General features: G+C 41.1%; 1 protein-coding gene across 1 annotated transcript in view; it reads right to left on the minus strand.

Moving 5' to 3' along the window:
* Positions 1–5,587: 5,587 nt before the first annotated feature.
* Positions 5,588–23,440, minus strand: part of LOC126156710 (protein phosphatase PHLPP-like protein) — a 384,170-nt gene continuing 366,317 nt past the window's right edge. The window contains exons 16-17 of the mRNA XM_049916328.1: positions 9,651–9,772; positions 5,588–8,866 (exon numbers count right to left, since the gene is read on the minus strand). Of these exons, the coding sequence (XP_049772285.1) occupies positions 7,582–8,866; positions 9,651–9,772 (1,407 nt within the window). The 3' untranslated portion in view covers positions 5,588–7,581. The remainder of the gene's footprint in view (positions 8,867–9,650; positions 9,773–23,440) is intronic.

The following is a 23,440-nucleotide window of genomic DNA, read 5'->3' on the forward strand; positions in this document are numbered from 1 at the left end:
AGAATGATCACATTATTGACAAAGTGAATGCTGTGGTGATGCGGGACCATCATGTGACCATCATGGAAATTGTGGAAGAAGTGGGCACCAGCACTTCTTTGGAAAATTCCATTGAGACCAAAGGTTTGGCCATGAAGAAAGTGTTGGCACAATTCATGCCAAAGCTGCTAACGGTGGAAGCATTTCTCATTACCAAGACCAAAGAAGGCTTATTAAGTGCGCAGCAATGTCAAAGTGATGCTGACTGCTTTCTTTGACTCACGCAGTCTGGTACACCACAAGTATGCACCACAGGGTCAAACAGTCACCAAAGATTACTATAGGGATGTCCTCCATTGCCTATGTGATGCTGTGTAGTGAAAGACATCAGAACTGCGGTCAACAGGAAATTGGCTCCTCCATCACGACAATGCTCCAGCACATTCCTCACATTTGAATCAGACTTTGTTGGTGAGAAACCAGTTTCCTGTGCTTCAACAGGCTCCCATGCAACTTCCGGCTGTTCTGGCCATTGAAAGGAATGCAATGTCAGACAAGAGATGACACTAAGGCACCAATGTTGGTCGAGCTAAACTCCATTCCAAAAGAGGCTTTTTTGGTTGCTTCCAAAAATGACAGCACCACTGGGAGAATTGTGTGGAGTTCCAAGGGAACAACTTTGAGAGTGATTAGGTGTACAGCACTCCAAGTAAGCTAATTTTTTCCTGGCCAAAAGTCACTTTTCTAACAGACCTCATATAAATGAAGCAGAAATGAAGCGTTTGATACAGTTCCGCACTGTCGCCTGATAAACAAAGTAAGAGCCTACGGAATATCAGACCAGCTGTGTGGCTGGATTGAAGAGTTTTTAGCAAACAGAACACAGCATGTTGTTCTCAATGGAGAGACATCTACAGACGTTAAAGTAACCTCTGGCGTGCCACAGGGGAGTGTTATGGGACCATTGCTTTTCACAATATATATAAATGACCTAGTAGATAGTGTCGGAAGTTCCATGCGGCTTTTCGCGGATGATGCTGTAGTATACAGAGAAGTTGCAGCATTAGAAAATTGTAGCGAAATGCAGGAAGATCTGCAGCGGATAGGCACTTGGTGCAGGGAGTGGCAACTGACCCTTAACATAGACAAATGTAATGTATTGCGAATACATAGAAAGAAGGATCCTTTATTGTATGATTATATGATAGCGGAACAAACACTGGTAGCAGTTACTTCTGTAAAATATCTGGGAGTATGCGTGCGGAACGATTTGAAGTGGAATGATCATATAAAATTAATTGTTGGTAAGGCGGGTACCAGGTTGAGATTCATTGGGAGAGTCCTTAGAAAATGTAGTCCATCAACAAAGGAGGTGGCTTACAAAACACTCGTTCGACCTATACTTGAGTATTGCTCATCAGTGTGGGATCCGTACCAGATCGGGTTGACGGAGGAGATAGAGAAGATCCAAAGAAGAGCGGCGCGTTTCGTCACAGGGTTATTTGGTAACCGTGATAGCGTTACTGAGATGTTTAACAAACTCAAGTGGCAGACTCTGCAAGAGAGGCGCTCTGCATCGCGGTGTAGCTTGCTCGCCAGGTTTCGAGAGGGTGCGTTTCTGGATGAGGTATCGAATATATTGCTTCCCCCTACTTATACCTCCCGAGGAAATCACGAATGTAAAATTAGAGAGATTAGAGCGCGCACAGAGGCTTTCAGACAGTCGTTCTTCCCGCGAACCATACGCGACTGGAATAGGAAAGGGAGATAATGACAGTGGCATGTAAAGTGCCCTCCGCCACACACCGTTGGGTGGCTTGCGGAGTATAAATGTAGATGTAGATGTAGATGTAGGTGTCTTTCACAGAGGCAATGGCATATTCCGGCAGAAAAACCGCTCATGTCACAAGGCCAGAATAATACTACGATGGTTTGAGGAACATGACAGTGCACTCACGTTGATGCTTTAGCCACAAAGTGGCCTGATCAGGACCCAATGTAAAACATCTGCGATGATTTCAGATGCCAGATCAGCATCCATAAAACACTGATCTGTAATTTATGGGGATTGCATGACCAATGCAAAAACATCTAGTGCCACATACTTCCAGAAACCTACCAGGACTTGTTGAACCCAGGCCATGCATAACTGGTGCTGTGTTGCATTTTGAAAGCGGACCAACACACTATTAAGTAGGAGGTCATAATGTTTTGGCTCATCTGCCTATATCCTTTGTGGCACATAAGTAGAGTCCTTGACTGACTACGCGATGTTCTCAAAGTAAGTGTATTGTAACTGTAATGGGCTGTGGTGTTTTGTTTTTTGAGGACTGGCAACACAGATGTAGAGGGGATCACAGGGCCAGTGTGAGCAATGCAAGACCGTGGTAGTACGTAAATTCACTTCGTTGTGTCTAGTTGTGAGAAAGATGTCAGAAAGAAATCCTGCTTAGTGCCAAGTGTGAGCCATGGGCTGTGATACGCTTCCTACTCACATAAGATATAACACCTACCAAAATTTTTTCACAAATCAAAGGCAAAGGTGTTATGAACAGAAAGAGTGTGTTAAAGTGGTGTAGGGAGTTTATTGAGGCAGAAAAAATGTTCATGAAGAAGGAAGGAGTGGAAGACCTTCCATTTTAATTGATGAGTTGGTGCAGAAAGTTGAAGAAAATGTTTGCGAAAACAGTGATAGTGGATGAAATTTCTGCAATGTTTCCACAATTCTCCAGAACACTCTTCTACAAGACACTCACAGAAATGCTGGGATACTGGAAACTGTGCACAAGATGGGTCCCAAAATGGAGTAGCACAAGATAAATAGGGTCAATAGTGCCTGTGAATTTCTCGAGCAATTTGAATTTGTAGGTGAGGTTTTTCTGAGTTCTATTATGATTGGAAATGAAACATGGGTGGCTCATTACATGCCTGGGACAAGAAGATAGTCATCACAGTGATGCCACACCAATTCCCCATGTGCCAAATAATTCAAACCCACCATTCTATACAAAAAAAAAAAAAAAAAAAAAAAAAAAAAAAAAAAAAAATGTGGGACCATCATGCACAACAATATTGTGAGAACCTAAAAAACCTCAGAAGGAGGATTAGAACAAAAGGAGGCGAATGATGATGAGAGAAGTGTGCTTGTTGCACGACAATGCCGGTCCTCACAGAGTCTTATCCACCAAAGGTGATCTTGGGCTCATTTGTTTAGGATGTTTCAAAACCCCTCCCCTCCCAAAATTCCCCTTACGTGGCACTTTCACATTATCATCTTTTCACCTTCCTGAAGGCATATGAGTGGAATTAAATTTACATCCGACAAACATTGCAGAAAGAGGTTCTGAAGTGAGGGAAGGAGCTAGTGGGAAAGTTCATTGAGGAGGTCATTAAGAAGCTTGCACTACAGCTCACCGCATGCACTGAACAGGTTGGCAATTATGTGAAAAATAGTCAATAAGTGTATCAACAATATTCTGTAATTTTTTAATGCATTTTTTCTAAAAAAGCATAAAAACCTAGTACACTTACTTTTTGAACATGCCTCGTATGTTCCCCAGTAGCCCCATTCCCATAAACTTCGTGGAAGTAACACTGGCAGCAGTGTTTGGAAATTATAAATGGAAACATAATTGACAATGGAAGTTTGAATCAGGCTGGAGGTGTGCTCAGAAGGCCTGGTTTGGCTACATTGTGTGTACAGACAATGTCTTATAAATGTTTTACAGGAAAAAAAAGAAAGATCATAATTGGAGCTTCTTATTATGTCAGTTGGCTTGAATATAATTTCTCTGTGAAAAATATGGCTACATGCTGATGATGTAGGCTGGGTGACAGATAATGTCAATCTTTTTCCCATTAGAATTATATTCATGAATAGTTTTCAAAATGTGATTGATTGTCAATAACACACTTCATAAGGAACTAAAGATACAGAAAGGTTGCAGTCAGTATGGCCAACTATATAAAAATCTGTATATAGGAGTTTTATAGTAGCCACATCATGTTATTCTTATTATACACTTTGTTGCACCATGGTTTTCTGCTTATTGAAGTCACAAAAGTTGTCTAACTTTTGTGACTTGACTTAGCAAAATGATTTCACAAAGATGGTGTTGCAAGCTACCTCAGTAATTGAGTGCACTGGCATAAGAATCTGTATTCAGCAGGCTGATACTGTGAAAGTCCCCACCCATATCTTCTGAAAGGATAAGTTGCGACACCATTATGCTACTGCCAGGACTGGATTTGCTGACGTAACAGAAAAACTCGAACAACGATGTCAACGATGCTCAGTGGTTGGGCCTCATGTCTCGACTTGGAAGGCAAAACTGCTACCGTTTCAGGAACGATAGCAGAGCAGGCTAACATATATACTGCCAAATTTAGACACTCAGTCTCACTAATGGCCAGCTGCTAGCCACTAGGTGAGGTCCATGCCAGTCTTCGAGCTGATATGAGTCTACAAACTGCCACTGCCAGACACTGTCTACACAAGAGGCAGGCCATTGCCCGCTGGAAATCTGAATGCTTGCTGCCTTTTCACCAGTGGGCCACCCACTGTGTGACTGTCATTTGTTGCCAGCTGCCTTCCTGGTGAACCATGATTGAGCCTGGACTATCTAGGTGCTTTGTTGCCACTTTTCATTGCTCTGAGTGGTACATGCTGTGGCTGTTTGCTATCACCCTGGCCCAGTACATTTCATGCTGAGCAATGGGGCCAGGCCAGCTGCCATGGGGACCATGCCATAACTGATGCATGCTGTTCTACTCCATTCTTGAATCAGCTTTACATCTGCTGTACTGGTGGCATCATCTTGCCAGCTGTTGCTATTGCCTGATGGAAGATGCAACATGCTGAGCCATTGCTGATACTAGCATGCTGCATCAATGGAGGCTAGTGCACCTATCAAAGGGCACTTTGTTATTACGTAAGGGATATTTCCAACCAGCACTGTTTTCATAACAAATCACTGCCACCCACCTACTACCACACCACTGTAGCCAAGCCCATAATGGTAAATTGCAGATGACCTGACCTATCACAGCCAGCCTCAGCATCCACCATCACTGTCATTCATTCTTGGTGCTACAACTTCTACAAAATGAACATTTTTCTCCTCAGGGAAGAGTTGGCCAGAATATGGTGCTACAGGATATCAGTATGTGAAAATAGGAAAAGTAAGTCAGCTTGTTAAGATGATAATGCAGAAGTTTCTGAGGTAAGGTGAAGTGGAAATGTATAGAATGTGGTCCACAGATTGTGGCCTAGTGCTTTACATTGTTGACTCTAGATTATAGGATCCTTGGTTCAATCACTGTCTGGGTCAGAGATATTCTTTGCTCAGTGATGACTGGGTTTTCATGTTACCTGCATCATTTCAATGTGTTCCTTCACATGTAATTTTCTGAACTGGGGTCAGATCGAAAGACTTTCACTAGGTGGCCAACCTACTCCAGACAGCATCTCTCAGCCAATAATGACATGGAATATACAATTTTATAGTTTTACTTCCAATTTAGATTCTCTTCAATATAAACATACAAGAATGTATAAAATTCTGTTTTATTTGCTGATTTTTGCCATCATGTATTATTTTTAGGTTAGTAGTCAGGCCTTGTACAGTTCAGAATTGCTTACATTGTTTTTATATGAGTTTTGTCAGAGCCCATTTGCTTAGAAACACTTAATAATTTTCAAGAACGCTTTATTTGCTTTTTCTAATGTTGAAGTTTCTTCATTAAGCTTGAGTATGGAGTTATATGTGGCACATACAAATAAATAGGTGCAAAATATAGTAACTTGTTTGAAATTTAGGAATGCTTACAACAACTTCATAGCAAGTTTATTCTGTAATGAAAGTCACAAATGATTCATGTCCCATTAAGAGATAAAAAGTGAAATTCAGAAACATAATACTAGAAAGCAAATATTTACTACACTCTGCTGAACAATCATTGTCTCAGAAGTGACAGGTGTACACAACTCTAACTCTTTTATGATAGACTCAGAAACATAAAAATGTCTGCAAAACAGCAAAACTTTCTTTGAAATTATAAAGGGCAGTCAAATGTAAACTGAACACCCACCGCAATTGGACTGTGGAATGGTTCTATTTAATCACCACTCGCATTGAAGACATTTATCTCACCAGGAAATGAGATGATCAATTCCAGTTTCATAGAACACGGCTGAGTGCTGAAAGATCCGCAACCACAACCCCTCATGCACTTGCTTGTTTGACTGAAACTAGCATCCATGCATGTATTTCTTCAGGTTGTCAGTGATCTGAGCTGTATGGAGGATGTTGCAGTGTTTCCCAACCATGTTGCTGAAGTGTAGCCTTCATGTCACTGGCAGTTTGGGGGCAGGCATTATCATGCAATGGGATGATGCCATCCAACAGTACTCTTGGGTATTTGGACTTTATGACATTTCACAGATTCTGTAAAGTGTCTTCATAGAGCTGTGCATTGATTGTGGTTCCACATTCAAGGAACTTGATGAGCAGAGGTTCCTTGCAGTCAAAGAAGGAGGTCACCATGACCTTACTGGAATCTGTATGAACATATTTGGATATCTTTAGAGGGGGGAGGTGGGAGATTTCAAATGTTGGCTTTGCCATTTACCCTAGGGCTATCGGAATGTTGCTGGATGGAATCATCCCATTGCATGATAACACCTGCCCCACGCTTCCAATTGGACAAAGGCTATGCTTTAGCAATCTGGTTGAGGAACTCATTTTACTAAGATTCGAAACTCCTCTTGATGTCGTATTGAGAAACACTGCAACATTATCCATACAGCCTGGATCTTCCACCATGTGATTTCCACATTTTTGGTAACCTGAAGAAAGACGTGTGGACGTCAGTTTCAGTTGGACGAGGAAGTGCAGGGGTGGGTGCGTTGTGGATCTGTCAGCAGCCGACCATGTTGTATGAAATAGGAATTGATCATCTTGTCTCCCATTGGGATAAATGTCTTAACATGAGTGGTGATTAGTTTTGAATGTAGCCCTTCCATGGTCCCGTTGCAGCACGTGTTCAGTTTTCATTTGACTGCCACTCATAGATAATATCAGCTCTTTCTTGGCATGATCATCTACGCCAAATACGAATTCTTGAATAACAGAAACTGATTAAATAAGTATTTGTACATTTGTAAATAAGAATTAAAACACATTAACTTTTATGAGACATGTGTAGCAGTTGTACAACCAATATTTTCCACAATCTTAAACTTGTTACGGATATAATCTATGGAACTAATAATCAGCTAAGTAACTTTAAAAAGGTAAAAATGTACAAATATGTAATAGGTGACCACTTAATGGTTTTGATAAAGTAAAAACAAAAGAAAGACTTAGGCTGAGGGTAATCATGAAGATAATTTATATTTATCAGAAATTTTAATGTATTTTACACTTAGTCAGTAAAGGCTTATATCACAAGAAATTTCTATGAAAGCATTTATTTTGACATTATTATTTTACAAAATTATTTTTTGTACAGATTACTAATATTTACAAAACCCTACCTGTTGTTACATTATATGAATGGTAACACTTATCTTAAGGAAATTTTTAATTCAGTCTTTTACAGCTACAACTCAGTAGTTGCCACATCCCAGTACTTCTGCATGCGGCTGTCTGTTTCCAATGAGTCCTGATTTGCACCTCGTTCCTGGATAACAGCAAAGTTATATTCTAGATTATATGGCATTAGTCTCTGTAAGCTGCCAAAATAAGCAGCATTTGGTCCCCCATTTAATGTTTGTCTACACGATCCAAACCTATTTGACCTACTGATAGGGTTAAAAGATCTAGCACTACCAAAATGCCGAGACAGGAATGGAGCAATAGATCCAGAAGGAGCAGCACTATCAGAGAGATGAGGACTGCTGTGAGAAAGAACTTTACCTTGGCAAAATGAGGATGTTGCATGCTGTGGCCAGGAAGGATCTAGCAATGTAGCTGAACTGGCAGCCCTTAGTCCACAGTTTCTAACAAAACCACGAGAAAGTGTGTCAAGTTCTTTGTCAAAAAGTAGTTGAGTGTTTTGTTCAAGCATGTATTCCCAGCACTTGAACTGTTCTTCAGAAAGTTGTGTGCCTGATTTTTCAGAACTTGTCTCATCTTCCTCACCATCTGCAAGATGACCATTGGAATACATGTCAACTTTGGCACGGATTGCTTTGAGAACACCACTATTACTCCTTCTGCTGTCCCTATAGCTCCTCCTTTCTATAGTAGGACCTACTGCAGAAATTTTCTTTGTACCATTTTCATGCATCAAAACAGACTGTTGATGTGGCACAGTATTCTGAAATTTTCCCTTCGAAAATGGCATAGTTCGATTAACACCACTGTTCCACTGCTGTGTGTAGCGTGCTGCATCTCGTCCATCTGCAACACTCACTTTTCTTCCCACGTAGTCACTGTTAGCATGATCACTTTGCCCACTGGGTGAAGATCTGTCTGTTTCAGGTAGAATATGAGAGTCAGTGCATTCATTATTTACATTATTTCCATACCGCAAGTTACACTCAGTGCCATAGAAATGGTCTGGAACACTTTGACAACAGCAACAACCTGCATCTGCTGCCTGTGACCTGCATAGTGTTCTCTGACATGAAGTATGCACTGGCACATCATTGTCACTGTCAACTGAAAACCGCTGCTTTGTTTTACCAATAGTATGCCTGAGTTCCCTCATCAAATGGTCCATGTCAGATCCAAGATTATAGAAACGTACAACAATTATGCTTATGTTTTCATCACATCCATAGCTCTGAGCCATATCCTGGAGCTTTTTGGCAGCTAAGATGGCATTGCTGACGTGCCGCACCTCTTCAACTGCTTCAGAAACACTGATAACTTCCCAGAAACTGTAACAAAAGACATGCGTAAGTGACTGTAATTATATTCAAAAAGTGTCGTCCCTAAAAGTCTTAGCTCGAGGCACGTTGTCATTAAATTATTTAACTGTTACTGTAAGTTCCAATTTATATAAATGGAATCAGATTTCATTTATTCATAAAAATGCTGATATTTTTTGTATAAGTACTGTACTAGTTTATATGTAAATTGCTGTAACACCTCGTTAATCATGGATTAGCTGTCAACTCAAGGAAATAAGTCTGAAAACATGCCAGTCTTCTTCTACTGATATGTTCATAATTAAAAACAGAAATAGCATCTGTAATTAATGATAACATTTTTGTTTACTATCTGGCTTGAACTAAGGGAAACAAACAGAGAGAGGAAAAAAAGGAAGGTGAGTGAAAGGACACTGGTAGGGAGGGGGGGGGGGAGAGGGGGGGTGGGAGAGAGAGAGAGAGAGAGAGAGAGAGAGAGAGAGAGAGATTGTTAGTATCTCTCTGCTGATGAGCTGCTTTTAAAGTTCATTTCCAATTGGTTGCAAATGTTATTTCATGAATAGAAGGAAGATTTGGGGTTTAACGTCCCATCAATGATAGGGTCATTAGAGATTGAGTACAATATCAGATTGAGAAATAAGAGGAAAGGAATTTGGCCATGTTCTTTTCAAAGGAAAGGCTAAGTGAGTATGATTGTCTTTATTTGTCTGAACTTGTTATATGACTATGGAAATTTACACCTCTCTTTTACATTAAAACAGACAGTATGACTACAGAATCCTAAAGTACATACCCCTTGTTAGCAATGATCAGAAATTCATCATGCTCTTCCAGTACAATTTCACTAATACATGGATCAGGAATTACCAATGGATACATAGCACTGCAGCCCAGTTGACTACGCTGTTTAGTGTTCTGAAATCAGACAGCAAATCACTCATTACATGTACAGGTCAGCAAATGAAAGCATTGTTACAAACATACTGATATATTCTTTTGATTACAATTTATCATTTTACTTTCTTAATTTATTTAATCATTCTTCATGTTCTGAATTACATAAAACTAAATTCAGTCGTAACCTGTCTTAACCTGTAGATTTCAGCACAAAAGAAAACATTCACAGATGGTGACTGAATTGAAAAATAGAAAAGTACTTATTGTAAACCACTTCTGTAAACAATACCAACTAGCTTGTGTGTTTACATGGTGTTCAAATTCAACTTTTTAGAAAAGCTACAATTGTGTAGATGCAAGATTTTGTTTTATTCTGCTAAACTGTTGCTGTGTGGAATACGTTTATGTAAAACTGGAGGCTTAGTTTACAGCAGTATTACAATTTTCCTGAAGAGGCACCTCTCTACATAAGTTTCGTTTCTGATTTTACACACTACTGGATATTCATACTCATTACTGCAGAATAAATACTCATTGATATTTTTATGGAGCAACAGGAACTGGAAAGATTCTACAAGCATTCTTGTTTGCAAATGACTGCAATGAGATATATTTGTATGTCGAAAACAAGCCAAATTGAAATTTTTATCTGCATATTGGTGTATCAATTAGTGTGTGTTCTGTTGTCCATTGACATTAAGAAACTTTAGGTGCTAAGTTTCATTTAGTGTGTGGTGATTAACATCTATTTAAACTTCTGGATCAAGGTGATGCATGAATTGTATCAAATATGAGACATGTGTGCTCTTTTGATCTTTAGTTGGGATAGCTTGTACAGTTCAGTGACAATAAGATTTGGTGCATTACAATTACAGAAAAGATAAGCTTTGAATTCTGTTTCTTCAGATTTGTGACATTTGATTCATTTTGTAGACATGTCCAATAAGAATATTGTGTTAAACTGATAATATGACATCTAGCATAAGTCTTGTCAGGGACCTAGGGATTCTTACGCTTACACGGCAATACACATATTCCCTAAAGGTGTCTGTGGTATATGCAGGGCTGGGCACTGCATTTTGGTCAGCACAAGCACAAATACACTTTGCAGTCCAGGCATGGCTCCTACAAGTTGTTGGTCAACAGAAGAGTCATAGATATGCTTATCGCCAAGCTTCCTGCAGCCGCCACATTGTCTGGGGTGCAAGCTGTGCCAATACATGGTGTGCAGATTGCAGTAAACAGTGTGGCAATCACAGGCACCTACCTGTGTCGCATGGTCATATGTCAACATAACACCACACTGGTATTCCTCTGCTGATGAGTCCTTAGGTCACCGTTCAGCCCCTCTATGGCCAGTTCAGCTCTGGGTTTCAGACAATCAACCAGCCATGCCTGAGGCTACACTTCAAACCATATCTGCCACTGCCACCACCCATCACACATACCTTCTTGCACCTTCGCTAGGATCACAGCCACCAGCCAGATGTCAGCTGCTCTGGAATGTCCCACTACACTGGACCTGTGGCCTCTGTCAAAATCACAGACACTGCATCCGAAAGACTCTTTGTAAGGCCAGTTTCCTCAACTCATCGCCACTACCGATGATCTGGTCTTTGTCATTGTGGCCTCTGCTATGCATCATTACAGAAAGACATTCCAGTTGTACTCAAATGTGAACCTTCATCTTCCACAGCTGTCCTATGTTAGTCCATAATGAATAAATAAATAGTTATTAATTCAATGCATTTTGATCATTTGCACTTTTCGCACACCTCTTGGCCGAGTGTTACTATAGTTGGCGATGAGGATAATGATTTCATGATAGTGTGACAATAATTGTTCATATGGATTCTCAGTAGGGTGCTTGCTCAAGATTCGTCATCTCCAGTGCTCACACATGGTTCCCCAGTTGCTCTGGAAGGGGCTGCTACACCAGTTCCTGGTATCACCCATCACCCAACCCATTTCCCCTCTGCCATGCTGAGCCCATCGTTGGTAAACTGTGTTGCATTTCACCAGGGTGATGCAGTCATTGCCAGTTCTGTTTCCATGGGTGGCAGTGCCTGGACAAGGTAAGAACAATGAGGCTGCATCTTTATATGTGTTCCAATGCTCACTGATGTGCCTTCATTCATTTTGCTGGAGCTGGGTTTCATCCTTCCCTATTTTTCATGTGTTTTTCAAGCACATCAATCTTGTTTGTGTACTAATCATCTTTATGGAGCAGGGTACTCATGTCCTTGTGTTGTGTCAGTCTACATTCAAATCCTGTATGTGTGTCCAACTTTGTACCACACCAGGAACATTCGTGCGTTACTACAGTGCGAGTGTGTCGACTGTGTACTGGACATGGACTGTTAACTCTTGCTTTCCACAACAGTGTTCATTTGTTTGGTTGTCTCAGTTCTGGTAGGTGTTCCTTTGCCATCTCAGCAGATGGAAATTTTTAGCAATGTTATCTCTTCTGTGTAATTCGGGTGATCCATTCGTGTCTTTTTCCAGAGGTGCAGTCTGTTGCTTGTTGTTGTCTGTCTGAGAATTTTTTGCATTTCTGTGTACATTCAGGTTCTAATTCATGTGCAGCATATTTTCACTCACTAGAGCTCTTGTTGTCTCCAGCCCCTCAGTTCAGGGGTTGGGCAACTCAGGACCTGCTGCAGAGCATCATTCGGCCCATTCAGCATCTCCAATTTTATCTGCAGCTTTCATACATAGCATCAAGTAGTTTTAGTGGCAAGCTGGATCACCTGCCATCAAGTTCATTACAATGTAGTTGTGAAGAGCAACATCACATTTTTTGTTTATGGAGTTCTATACAAGATGTCACTCTGGCAGTGAGCCAGACCTTGCATGTGATGCCAGCAGACACAGATCATTTCATCATTAGCCATGTTACAGCTGACCCTCCTGACATCATCAGCCCTGTTGTGGCCAGCCTTCCTGTCTTTGCCAGCCCTGTCAGCATCAATGCCTGTTCACTTGCTGGCCCTGTCACAGACTGCCTTCTAGTTGCCATTGTCACAGCCACCTCTGCGATCATCCCTGCGGCCTCTTCCACAGTCATCACAGACTCTATCATTTCTAGCTCCTCATGATCTCATCCCTGGCGTTTTAAACATTCTTCTGTAGCATCACATTTCAAATTCTTCTATTCTCTTTTTATTTGAACCATTTATTATCCATATTTTACTTCTTTACAAGTTTATGCTCAATGTTAACAAAATGTTCCTTTTAAGAAATACTTTTCTTGATATTGCTGATCTGCAATTCATATCCTTTCTACTTTTATTTTACTGTACAAATAGCAAACTACTTCTTCTATTTTTAGTTCTCATTTTCAAATCTAATTCCGTTAGCAATGCTTGATGTAATTTGACATCGTCCCACAACCCATGTTTTACTTTTGTTGGTGTTTATCTTATAACATCTTTTCATTACACTGTCCATTTCTGATGATTTTTTCTCAGTTGGGGTTCACGATTTACACAAAACTTTTAGAAAAATGATGTACATCAACTCTTGTCTAATTTCAAAAATATCAGACCTGTATTTATATGGTAAGGCTAGTTCTGGCAGAATGTAGAGCAGACACACACAAACACACAGTGTAGCAGCAGAGGTCTGTTTGTGTGCATTTCTATGTGCACTGTAGCTTGTTAAACAATCTGTCCAAAGGCTAGCAAACTTTTCGTTCTCTTTTGTGTCCACCAATGACTCAACACTTCTACTACTTGGAGAGTTATCTCCTTTAAAAAAATGGTGCAAATGGCTCTAAGCACTGTGGGACTTAACATCTGAGGTCATCAGTCCCCTAGACTTAGAACTACTTAAACCTAACTAACAACCTAAGGCTATCACACACATTCATGCCTGAGGCAGGATTCGAACCTGCGACCGTAGCAGAGTGTGGTTCCGGACTGAAGCGTCTAGAATCGCTCGATCACAGCGGCCGGCTGTCTCCTTTATTCCTAAATTATTTATTGACATTTATTTACATCAGCATCACATACACAAGCTGACAATTTAACATTGTTGGCATCTTTTGCATAAATAAGATTACACTACTGCCATTGTTCACAACTGCCATCAAACAGTGAACATGTAAGAAAGGAGTGAGTGAAGGTTATAGGCTATAACTGTGGCCTGCTTTTATGATCAAATTGTAGATAATGCTTTGTCCTCTGTATTTTACTCCATATACCATGACAAAATTCAAAGAGTGTATTCCAATCAACATTGTCAACAGCTTTTTATAAATCTACAAATGCCACAAATTCTAGTCTATCATCTAAGATAAGTTGTAGGGTGAGTATTGCCCAAAGAGTTCCTTCATTTCTCCAGACCCCAAACTGATCCTGCCCTAGTTGACTCTTATCAGTCTTCCTCCTCTTATGCAAATATTCATGTTAGTATTTTGGAACCATGATTTATGATATAATAATTCAGTATTATCCACACCTGTCATCGTCTGCCTTATCACATTCTACATGAACTCTGACAATACTCTTATAGCTTGCATAGTTTGTGGAACAGTTTTGTGGTGGACGATTCTTCCAAGGATGTCAATAATCTGTGGGACTATCATCTATTTCACGTGCTTTGTTTGAACTTACATCTTTCAGTGCTCTGTCAAATACTTCCTACAATACTGTTATGAAAATGATAGATTGCCACTCACCATATAGAGGGCATACTGAGTAGCAGACAGACACAATGAAAAAACTGTTATACATTTTTACTTTTGTTTAAAATGCCTTCTTCTGAAGTAGAAAACACAAACACATTGACACAAGCACAACTCATTGACAGATGACCACTGTCTCTGGCCACTGTGGCTGGATTGGCTTCTAACTATGCCGGTTGGGAGCAGCAGTCTGAACTAAGTGATAGGTGTAGGGAGGAGGCTTGAGATGGAAGAGAGGGAGAGAATAGCAGGATGAGGTGGCAAAAAGTGTAATGCTGATTGTGGGAGCATTCAGGGATGTGGTTGGGACGGGACAAGGCTGCTAGGTGCAGTCTGGAGGTTTGGGGGAGGGGGGGGGGGGAGCTGGAAAAGGAGAGAAGTAGAGAAGGTGAAAGGACTGGTGGGTGGTTTGGTGGAACAGAAGGCTGTGTTGTGCTCTAATGGGAGCAGGGAAGAGGATAGATAATTGTAGGACAGGGACTAGCAAAGATTGGGGCCATGGTGATTGAGGGAATGTAGGATATATTGCAGGGAGGGTTCCCACCTGCATAATTCAGAAAATGTGGCATTGATAGGAAGGATTCAGATGGCACAGGCTGTGAAGCAGTCATTGAAGTGAAGTATATTGTGTTGGACAGCTTATTCAGCTGTCTCTTCGTCATAGTTTGTCAGCTGCCATTCGTGCGGACAGACAGCATGTTAGTCGTCCAACCCATGCAAAAAGCAGCACAATAGTTGCAGCCTAGTTTTTAGATCACATGTCTGCTTTCACAAGTAGCCGTGCCTTTGATGGGATCAAAGATGCCTGTAACCAAACTGGGCCATTGATATGAGCCACCAGGCAAGGTGTTGGGTGCTCAGGTTGAGTAGGGAAGGACAAGGGAATTGCTAGGTTTGGTGTGGAGTAGAACACCACTGTGGAAGGGATGGGAAGGATATTGGATAGAATATTCCTAATTTCAAGGTAAGATGAGATGTAGCTGAAATGCTGTTGGCAAATGTGATTGAGTTTCTCCAGTCCTGGGTGGTACTGAGTCATGAGGGGAGTGTTCCTTTCTGGTTGGGTGGTGGGTATGTGGGAGTTGGTAAGTGACTGGGGAGACAAGGCATGGGATATCTGTTTCTGTAAAAGGTTGGGTGGATAATTTTGGTCTGTGAGGGCCTAGGTGAGATCCTTGGTGTATTTGGAGAAGTACTGCTCATCACTGAATATGTGATGAATACAGATGAAGAGGCTTATTGGTAAGGAATGAGTAGCTCCTGTCAAAGTGGAGGTATTGCTGATGGTTGAAGGTTAGATATGGACAGAGGAACTGATGTAGCCATTCTTGAGGTGGAGATCAACATGAAAGGAAGTGCCTTGTTGGGTTGAAGAGGTCCAGATGAAGTGAATGGAGGGGAAGGTATTGAGATTCTGGAGGAACGTGGATAGGTTATCCTACCCCAAAGACGTTGTCAATGAATCTGAACCAGATGAGGGTTTTAGGATTCTGGATGGTTATGAAAGCTTCCCCTGAAGGCCTATGAATAGGTTGGCATAGGATGATGCCATGCAGGTGCCCATGCTGTACCATGTATTTGTCTGTAGCTGATGCCTTCAAAGGAGAAGTAATTATGGGCAAGGATGTAGTTGGTCATGCTCATCAGGAAGATGATCTTAGGTTTGGAGTTAGTTGAGCATTAGTATACTAGTGTTTAATAGAGGCAAGGCCATGAGCATTGGAGATGTTAGTGTAGAGGAAGGTGGGATGGCATAAACAATGATGAACAGAATGCTGTTTGGTAAAGGAACACGAACTGTGGCGAGTCAGTGGAATAAATGGTTGGTGTCAACTCTGCCCATATCACATCTACCAACCAACAGCAATACCTCTACTTTGACAGCCGTCCCTTCTCTACAGCCTAGCCAACAGTAATCATCACATCTGGAGCAGTCCCACTCCAAACATACCTAGGGTCTCACCGAGGCCTTCACAGATGGTAATTACCCTCCCAAAACTGTGCAGAAACAGATTTCCCATGCCCTCCCTCTCCAGTCATCTATTGTTTCCAACATACCCACCATCCTCCCACAAGGAAGCACTCTCCTCATGACTCAGTACCACCCAGGACTGGAGCAACTGAATCACATTCTCCACCAAAGTTTTGACTACTTCTTGTCATGTCCTGCAATGAAGAATATCTCACCCACTATCCTTCCCACCCTTCAACACTGATATTCCACTATCCACCAAATGTATGTGTTATCCTTGTCCATCCTTATACAACCCCTGCTTCCAAGACTTTGCCTCGTGGCCCATATCAATCCAATAGACCTAGATGGAAGACATGACCTATACAGCCCCACACCACCACTGACTCCAGTCTGGTCTCAGGCATCTCCTGCCTCATCAAAGGTGGGCTACTTCTGAAAGCAGGCTTGTGATCTACAAACTAAGCTGCAGCCACTGTTCTGCTTTCAATGTGGGCTATGATGACTAGCAAAGTCGATGTTCACATGAAAGGCCACCAACCAACTGTGGCCAAGAGACAGCTAGACTACACAGTTGCTGAACATGCTGCCCAACATAACGTGCTCCACAGCTTGTGCCATCTGGATCCTTCCCATCGATACCAGCTTTTCTGAATGGCATAGATGGGAACTCTCCCTGCAATGTCGTGTAATCCCCTGGCCTCAACTTTTGCTAGTTCTTGTGCTCCAGCTACCTATCCCATCCTCTGCTTCTATTCCAGCACAACACAGCTATCTAACTCGCTAGTCCTTTTTTCCTTCTCTATTCTATTTCTCACCTTTTCTGTTCTCTCCTCCCCTCCCCCCTCCCCCTTTCCCATCAATCAAATCTTCCAACTGCACCAAGCAGACCTACCCTGTCCCCACTAGCTCCCTGAATGCTCTCACAAGCAGCACTACACTTTCTCCCCATCACACCTGCTATCCCCCTCCCCCTCCCCCCACCTCAGGCTTCCTTCTTACACCCACCACCTACACTGAATTGCTGCTCCCATAGGTGCAATTATGACTCAGTCTGGCCACAGTCAGCAGTGTCAGTGGTCACGTGTGCATGAGTTGTGCTTGTGTGCATGTATGTGCATTTTCTACTTCATAAGAAGGCCTCTGGGCCAAAAGCTTAAGTGAATGGTAGTCTTTTAATTGTGTCTGCCTGCAACTCATCTAGGCCAAAAGCTAAAGTGCATGGTAGTCTTTTAATTTTATCTGCCTGCAACTCAATGTCTCCTCTGTATAGAGGGTCACAGTCTATCTTTTCACAATATTGTTATTATTCCATCCTGGACTTTCCATTGTTTGACTTCTCACAATATCATATTTTCCATCTTATCTTCGTCACTTCCCCTTCCCTTTCCTTAATTTTGTCTTCAAGTTTTTTTTCCTTTGTATGACCATTGTATATATTTCTTCTACCTTCCGGTCTTCCCTTCTTTGCTTAGCATTGGCTTGCCATCTGACCTGCTGATATTTCCAGAGAGGCTTTTTTTCCTCTCCAAAGGTACTTTTAATTTTTCTTATAGTTGGCATCTGTGTTTCCCATAAAATGATATGAAACCTGTCACATTTCTGCACTTATGGAGTGTCCTAATACTCAATGGCATAGAAATTTCCAACCATAATGACATTAAGTATATTGTGAATGTGTGCATTGGACCACTTGCCATATGCAAGATGGCAGGTGAGTAATATGGCACCATAAATCAATGAAGTGTTGATTTTAACTGCAGATACTTATTGGTAAACACCATCCACAAAGCAGTGCAATATGTATAGAGTAGGAAAATTCAATTCAAGATGTCCCTCTGATAATATCATCAAAATGAGAGGAACTTAGGTTCAGTAACATATAAGATGTCAGCCGTGTACATTTGTGGAAACTGGCGATATGTGATATAGCCCAGAATTAGCGTGGAAACCAAAACAACACTCTTGCCTAGGACACAAGCTAAATATCACCAAATAGAAGAGGATTCTATGTCTACCACTAAGCTACACTGACTGAAATGGGAAGTGTCACAGCAGGAACATCTTGACTGAATAGTACAAAAATATTCTCCACTATGTCCATGTCTCTTGAATATGTTGATTAAAATTTCATCCTTATGCATGCTTATTTTCAGTACAAAAAAAAGCTATTCCTACAGATGAAGAATGGTGTGAGTATAGCTTGGTTACTGGGTGTGTCTAAAGTTACTGATACTTTGTGGATGGAAATCAAAACACAGCAGGCCAGGTGATGTGCATGTGGAACTTATTGCCACCTTCCAAGCTTAGAGGAAGCTCAGATCATTGGTAAGAGGGAAAAATGCTACAAATGTGACATAAAGGGTTATTTTTTGCTTATGATCAAAACAAAAAAGGTTATAATTTGAGTTCACAGAGTAATGATAAGTAAAAAAATAAACAGGGATTTTATTTTTGTGGTAAAATTGTTTGAGGTACGGGTAGCAGGTTTTTTTCAGTTTGAATCGTTGTATCTATTATAGCCTTCAAAAAGATATTTTTTGAGCAGGTTGCTGTGCCTAGGTTTACACAGTTTGAATAGCCTTCACTAAGGTGTTTGTTGAGCAGGTTAACAAAGTTTGTTTCCATATGTCGATGCTGTGCTCCAAGGCGACAGGCCTTGTTCACACATCTCGCATTGTCCAGTACCAGTTTTCTGAGTACAAGGATGAATTGTTGCATCTTCTATGGCCAGCACAGTACCAGATCTCAGTATCATTGAGAGAGAAGGGTGTGTGATTGCTGTCCACCTCCATAACGATTACCAGAACTTGCAACTATTTTGCAGAATGAATGGTATAAGATTCCCTTAAAAATGATACAGGACCTGCATCCATTCTGAGATGGAAGCTGATTTAAATGCCAACAGCTTTCCTCCACCATATTACACATGTAGTGAGTTGTGTTTGTGTGTTTCCATATTTTTTCCACCCCTTGTGTTTTATTAAGAAAACAACAAAATAACAATACCAATAATCTCATTGGACTGTTGTGAAAATAAAATGGAGCAAAAAATGGCAGCCATTCAAAAATACTTTCACATATTTTGGGGAAAGTTTCCTTAAAAATGCTTGTATAAACATTCGCTCAAAATTCAAACAATGGAAAGTGTACATTTGAAGAATAATGATATGGAAAGCACCCAATGTTTGAAAATATGATGCAGTAGTACATAATGCAGTATTTTCATATACTTTTATGTATTTTCTCATGCCACCAATGGGCAGGTGGATTTTTTATCTGTACAACTATACAGGGTGTCCCAAAAAGAATGACCCAATTATAAACAGAATTATTTATTAGGAAGAAGGGCTGAACACCAACAAATTGCATACTAAATTACTCAGGAAAGACAGAAGTTTATAAAAATCCATCATAAATGTTCAATATGTCCTCCATTGGCTGCACGGCCGACAGCTAGCCGATAGCCGCATTCATCCCAAACTGAGTGTAAGGTGTCTTCTGTCACTGAAGCTACAGCAGCTGATATTCTGGTTTTTAGCTCATCAATGTCATGATGTAAGGGAGGAATGTAAACAAATTGTTTAACTTATCCCCACAGGAAGAAATCACATGGTGTTAAGTCAGGGGACCTAGGAGGCAAAGAGTGCAAAGCCTGGTCTTGTGGTCCTGTACACCCTATTCAACAATGAGGCACGTTGGCATTGAGGAAACTGCACATGTTGTTGTGCCAGTGTGATGGTGCTCCATCTTGCTGATAGATGAAATTGTCAGAGTCAAGTTGTGGGAATAACAAGTTCTGTAGCATTGCAAGATTTGTTCCACTGTTTGTTCAGGAAAGCGTGGCCGGCCAGAACTTTCATCTTTACAGAGATACCCTGTTTCTTCAAACTATTTATACTACTGTCGAATGTTCTTTGGTGATTGCAGCTTAGCACAAAACCAAATAAGAAACGCCCACTGAACTGTGATCGCTGATTGAGTATGACTAAATTCAGTGACACAATACACCTTCTGTTGTGTGGATGCCATATTGCATGAGACTGGCTGCATGCCCCAGGTCAGTGCTTGTAGTGACATCTAGCAGATTTTTTCTGAAACTCTAGACCATGCCGATTACATCTAGTGCTGTTTCAGTTACACAGTGACATTTGTCTCAATATTATTACAAGTGAAAATTGGGTCATTCTTTATGGGACACCTTGCATTATAACAATTTGAGAATGATAGACTGCTACTGCATAGAGGGAGCTTTGAGTCACAGACAGAAATAACAAAAATGAAAACTATGGTCAAGAGAAAAATGGGCCACACAGTTGCTGAACATCCCAGCCAACATGATGTGCATCCTCTTAATGACTGGTTCACAGCCTGTGCCATCTGGATCCTTCCCACAAACACCAGTTTTTCTGAATTTTGAAGGTAGGAATTCTCCCAACAACATATCCTTCCTCGCTGCAATCTTCCTGCTCTCAGATTTAGCTAGTCTTTGCCCCCTTGTGCCTACCCCCTTCCCTGCTCTCAATAGAGTACACACACGCCCTCTATCCCACCAACACTTCTACTAGTGTTTTCCCCTTCTCTACTTCCACTCCACCTCACCCACCCCCAGGAGCATCTTCCCCTATCCCTACGCTGCTATACCCCTCCATCCCCACACCATGCCTTCTTATACCCATGATGCACCGCAGCAGATTGCTGCTCACATCAGATACAGAAGTAATAACAGTCTGGCCTTAACACATGGAGACAGTACCTATGTGTACGTGAGTTGTTCTGTGAGTGGGTAAGAGTTCTATTTCTGAGGAAGACTTTGAAAGCTTAAATACAGGATGTGGCAAAAAGACTACCCATATTTCAAAAAGTAATTAGAAACAAACAAACAAAGATACAGAGAAAATACTTTTATTTGTGAACAACAAATACTATGCCATTTTACATTAGGTGGTTTTTAAAGCTTCATCCAGTAAATGGTGGTGTACATTGTTGATACATTGATGAAGCCTTTCCTGGAAGTTGTCCATAGTTTTTCATACCATTTCCAGTGGAATGGCAGCCACTTCTTGAGTGATTGCCCTTTAAGTGTTTGCAGGGTTGTGTGGTGATGTTTGTACACTTGAGCCTTTCAGTGTCCCCAAAGAAAAAAAATTACAAGGTTATAAACTGCTGACTTTGGGGTCAGGCAATGCCTCCTTGTGAAGAGAGATGACATCTAGGAAACAACTCTCTCAAAATATTTAGAGAATGCTGAGACGTGTAAGGTGTGGCTCCATCTTGTTGGAACTAGACCTCTCCCTCCTCATGGCCGCCAATTAACTGGTTTAACTTAGGCTGGGGAGGCCTCTGTTGTGTGACAGTAGTGATTTGAATTAAACATTATCATTACGCCATCTTCTTTGAAAAAATATGGACCCCAACACCAAATTCAGTAATAGCGCACCGAACTGTCGCATGATGGCCGAGAAGGGTCACTAATGAAGTTCCTGAAGTTCTGCTGCCCAATAGCAGACATTTTGTTTATTTACAGTGCCTAACAAGTGGAAGGGGGGCTCATCTGAAGAAATCAAACCAGCACCAGGGGTAATGGTCTGAAGAATTTACTCGCACACACAGCTCAACAAGTTTCAAAATGTCTCTCACTTAATTCTTGGATAACCATTGTTTAGTATGGGTGCATGTGAAGATCTCTGTGCAGAATTCTTCTTACACTCCAGTCAGACAGTCCAAGGGCAACTGTGTGTTCATGTGCAGAATGCTTTGGAGACTGCTGCACAAATACTCTCACACATCACATTTTCCAGTGTCGTTACAGAACAAGGTAAGCCAGTTGATTTTCTTTCCAGTGCAGAAACTAATGCTCTAATACTTTTCCTTTCAGGAACAGAATCATGTTGGTTGAGTTTGAACCAAATGCAAAATCCTCACTGAGTAGTAATCACAGAACCACCATTATGAATATACTCCTCCATAACAAAAGCATTATGCTCACCTAGCCAAGCCATTGCACCTATTGAAAATGGTAGGTATACAGCTATTGATCGATATCCCTTCTACATCAGTATCCCCACTACAACTCACCAAGCAGGGTCTCCAAATACAGGGGATCTTTTACTAGATCACGTGTATTTCCAGCATTCTCCTTTGTTGTGCCTGTCTGTGACTCATCATCTCCTTTAGCAATCTATTCTTTCCATATTGTTGTAAATCCAATCCTTTGTTTATTACTTAAATTTTATGTTTCACACATCAGTGTCATATTTGCAGTTAGTAAATGTCATCATCTCAGAAACTCGTATCTTCAAAATGTCCTCCTCTTGCTTCCACACATGCATGCCTTTGCTGCATCTTGGACTGTCATGTCCTTTCAAATGCCCCCAGATGATCTCAAATGGTACCATGATGGTTGTAGCAGGCTTCCATGACATATTGATGAAGAGTTTCTGCATCCACATTGTCTGCTGCATAAACCAATTGTTTAAGTTGCCCCAGCTATAAAAATCCAAAGGACTAAGGTCAGTAGAACATGCAGGTCACAGAACTCGTATTTTTCTACCTTTCCATCTGTCATGGTAGTTCATCTCAAAAAATGAGTCTAAAAAATGCTGGATCCCTTCGTACATATACCATGTTTTTTTCTTATTTGCAGGGGCACATCTTCAGAAGTCTTCGAGAGTATTCTGAATAAAGTGCCAGTAGCACCTGTAAGATGTTTTGGGAGAGTGTATAGACCTATCAGATGGTTACCTACAATTTCATCCCACACATTAACCTTAAACTGACACCATTGCCTAGCCTGAACTGTAGCATAAGGAATTAGATGTCCCATATGTGTTGGGTGTGGTTATTTATTATTCCATCTGTTCTGAACATTGTCTGTAAACAAAACCAAAGAGGAAAACAATAATTTAACAGTTTGTGCAACAAACTGTCAGCAAGTTCTCTCATGATGGGTGACCGGCAGGAGGTAAAATGGCACTGCACTGCACATATAAAAGATGATGTGGGTATATGGGCTGCTCATGAAGTA

Source organism: Schistocerca cancellata, chromosome 2 (genome assembly GCF_023864275.1).
Source record: "Schistocerca cancellata isolate TAMUIC-IGC-003103 chromosome 2, iqSchCanc2.1, whole genome shotgun sequence".
Lineage (NCBI taxonomy): Eukaryota > Metazoa > Arthropoda > Insecta > Orthoptera > Acrididae > Schistocerca > Schistocerca cancellata.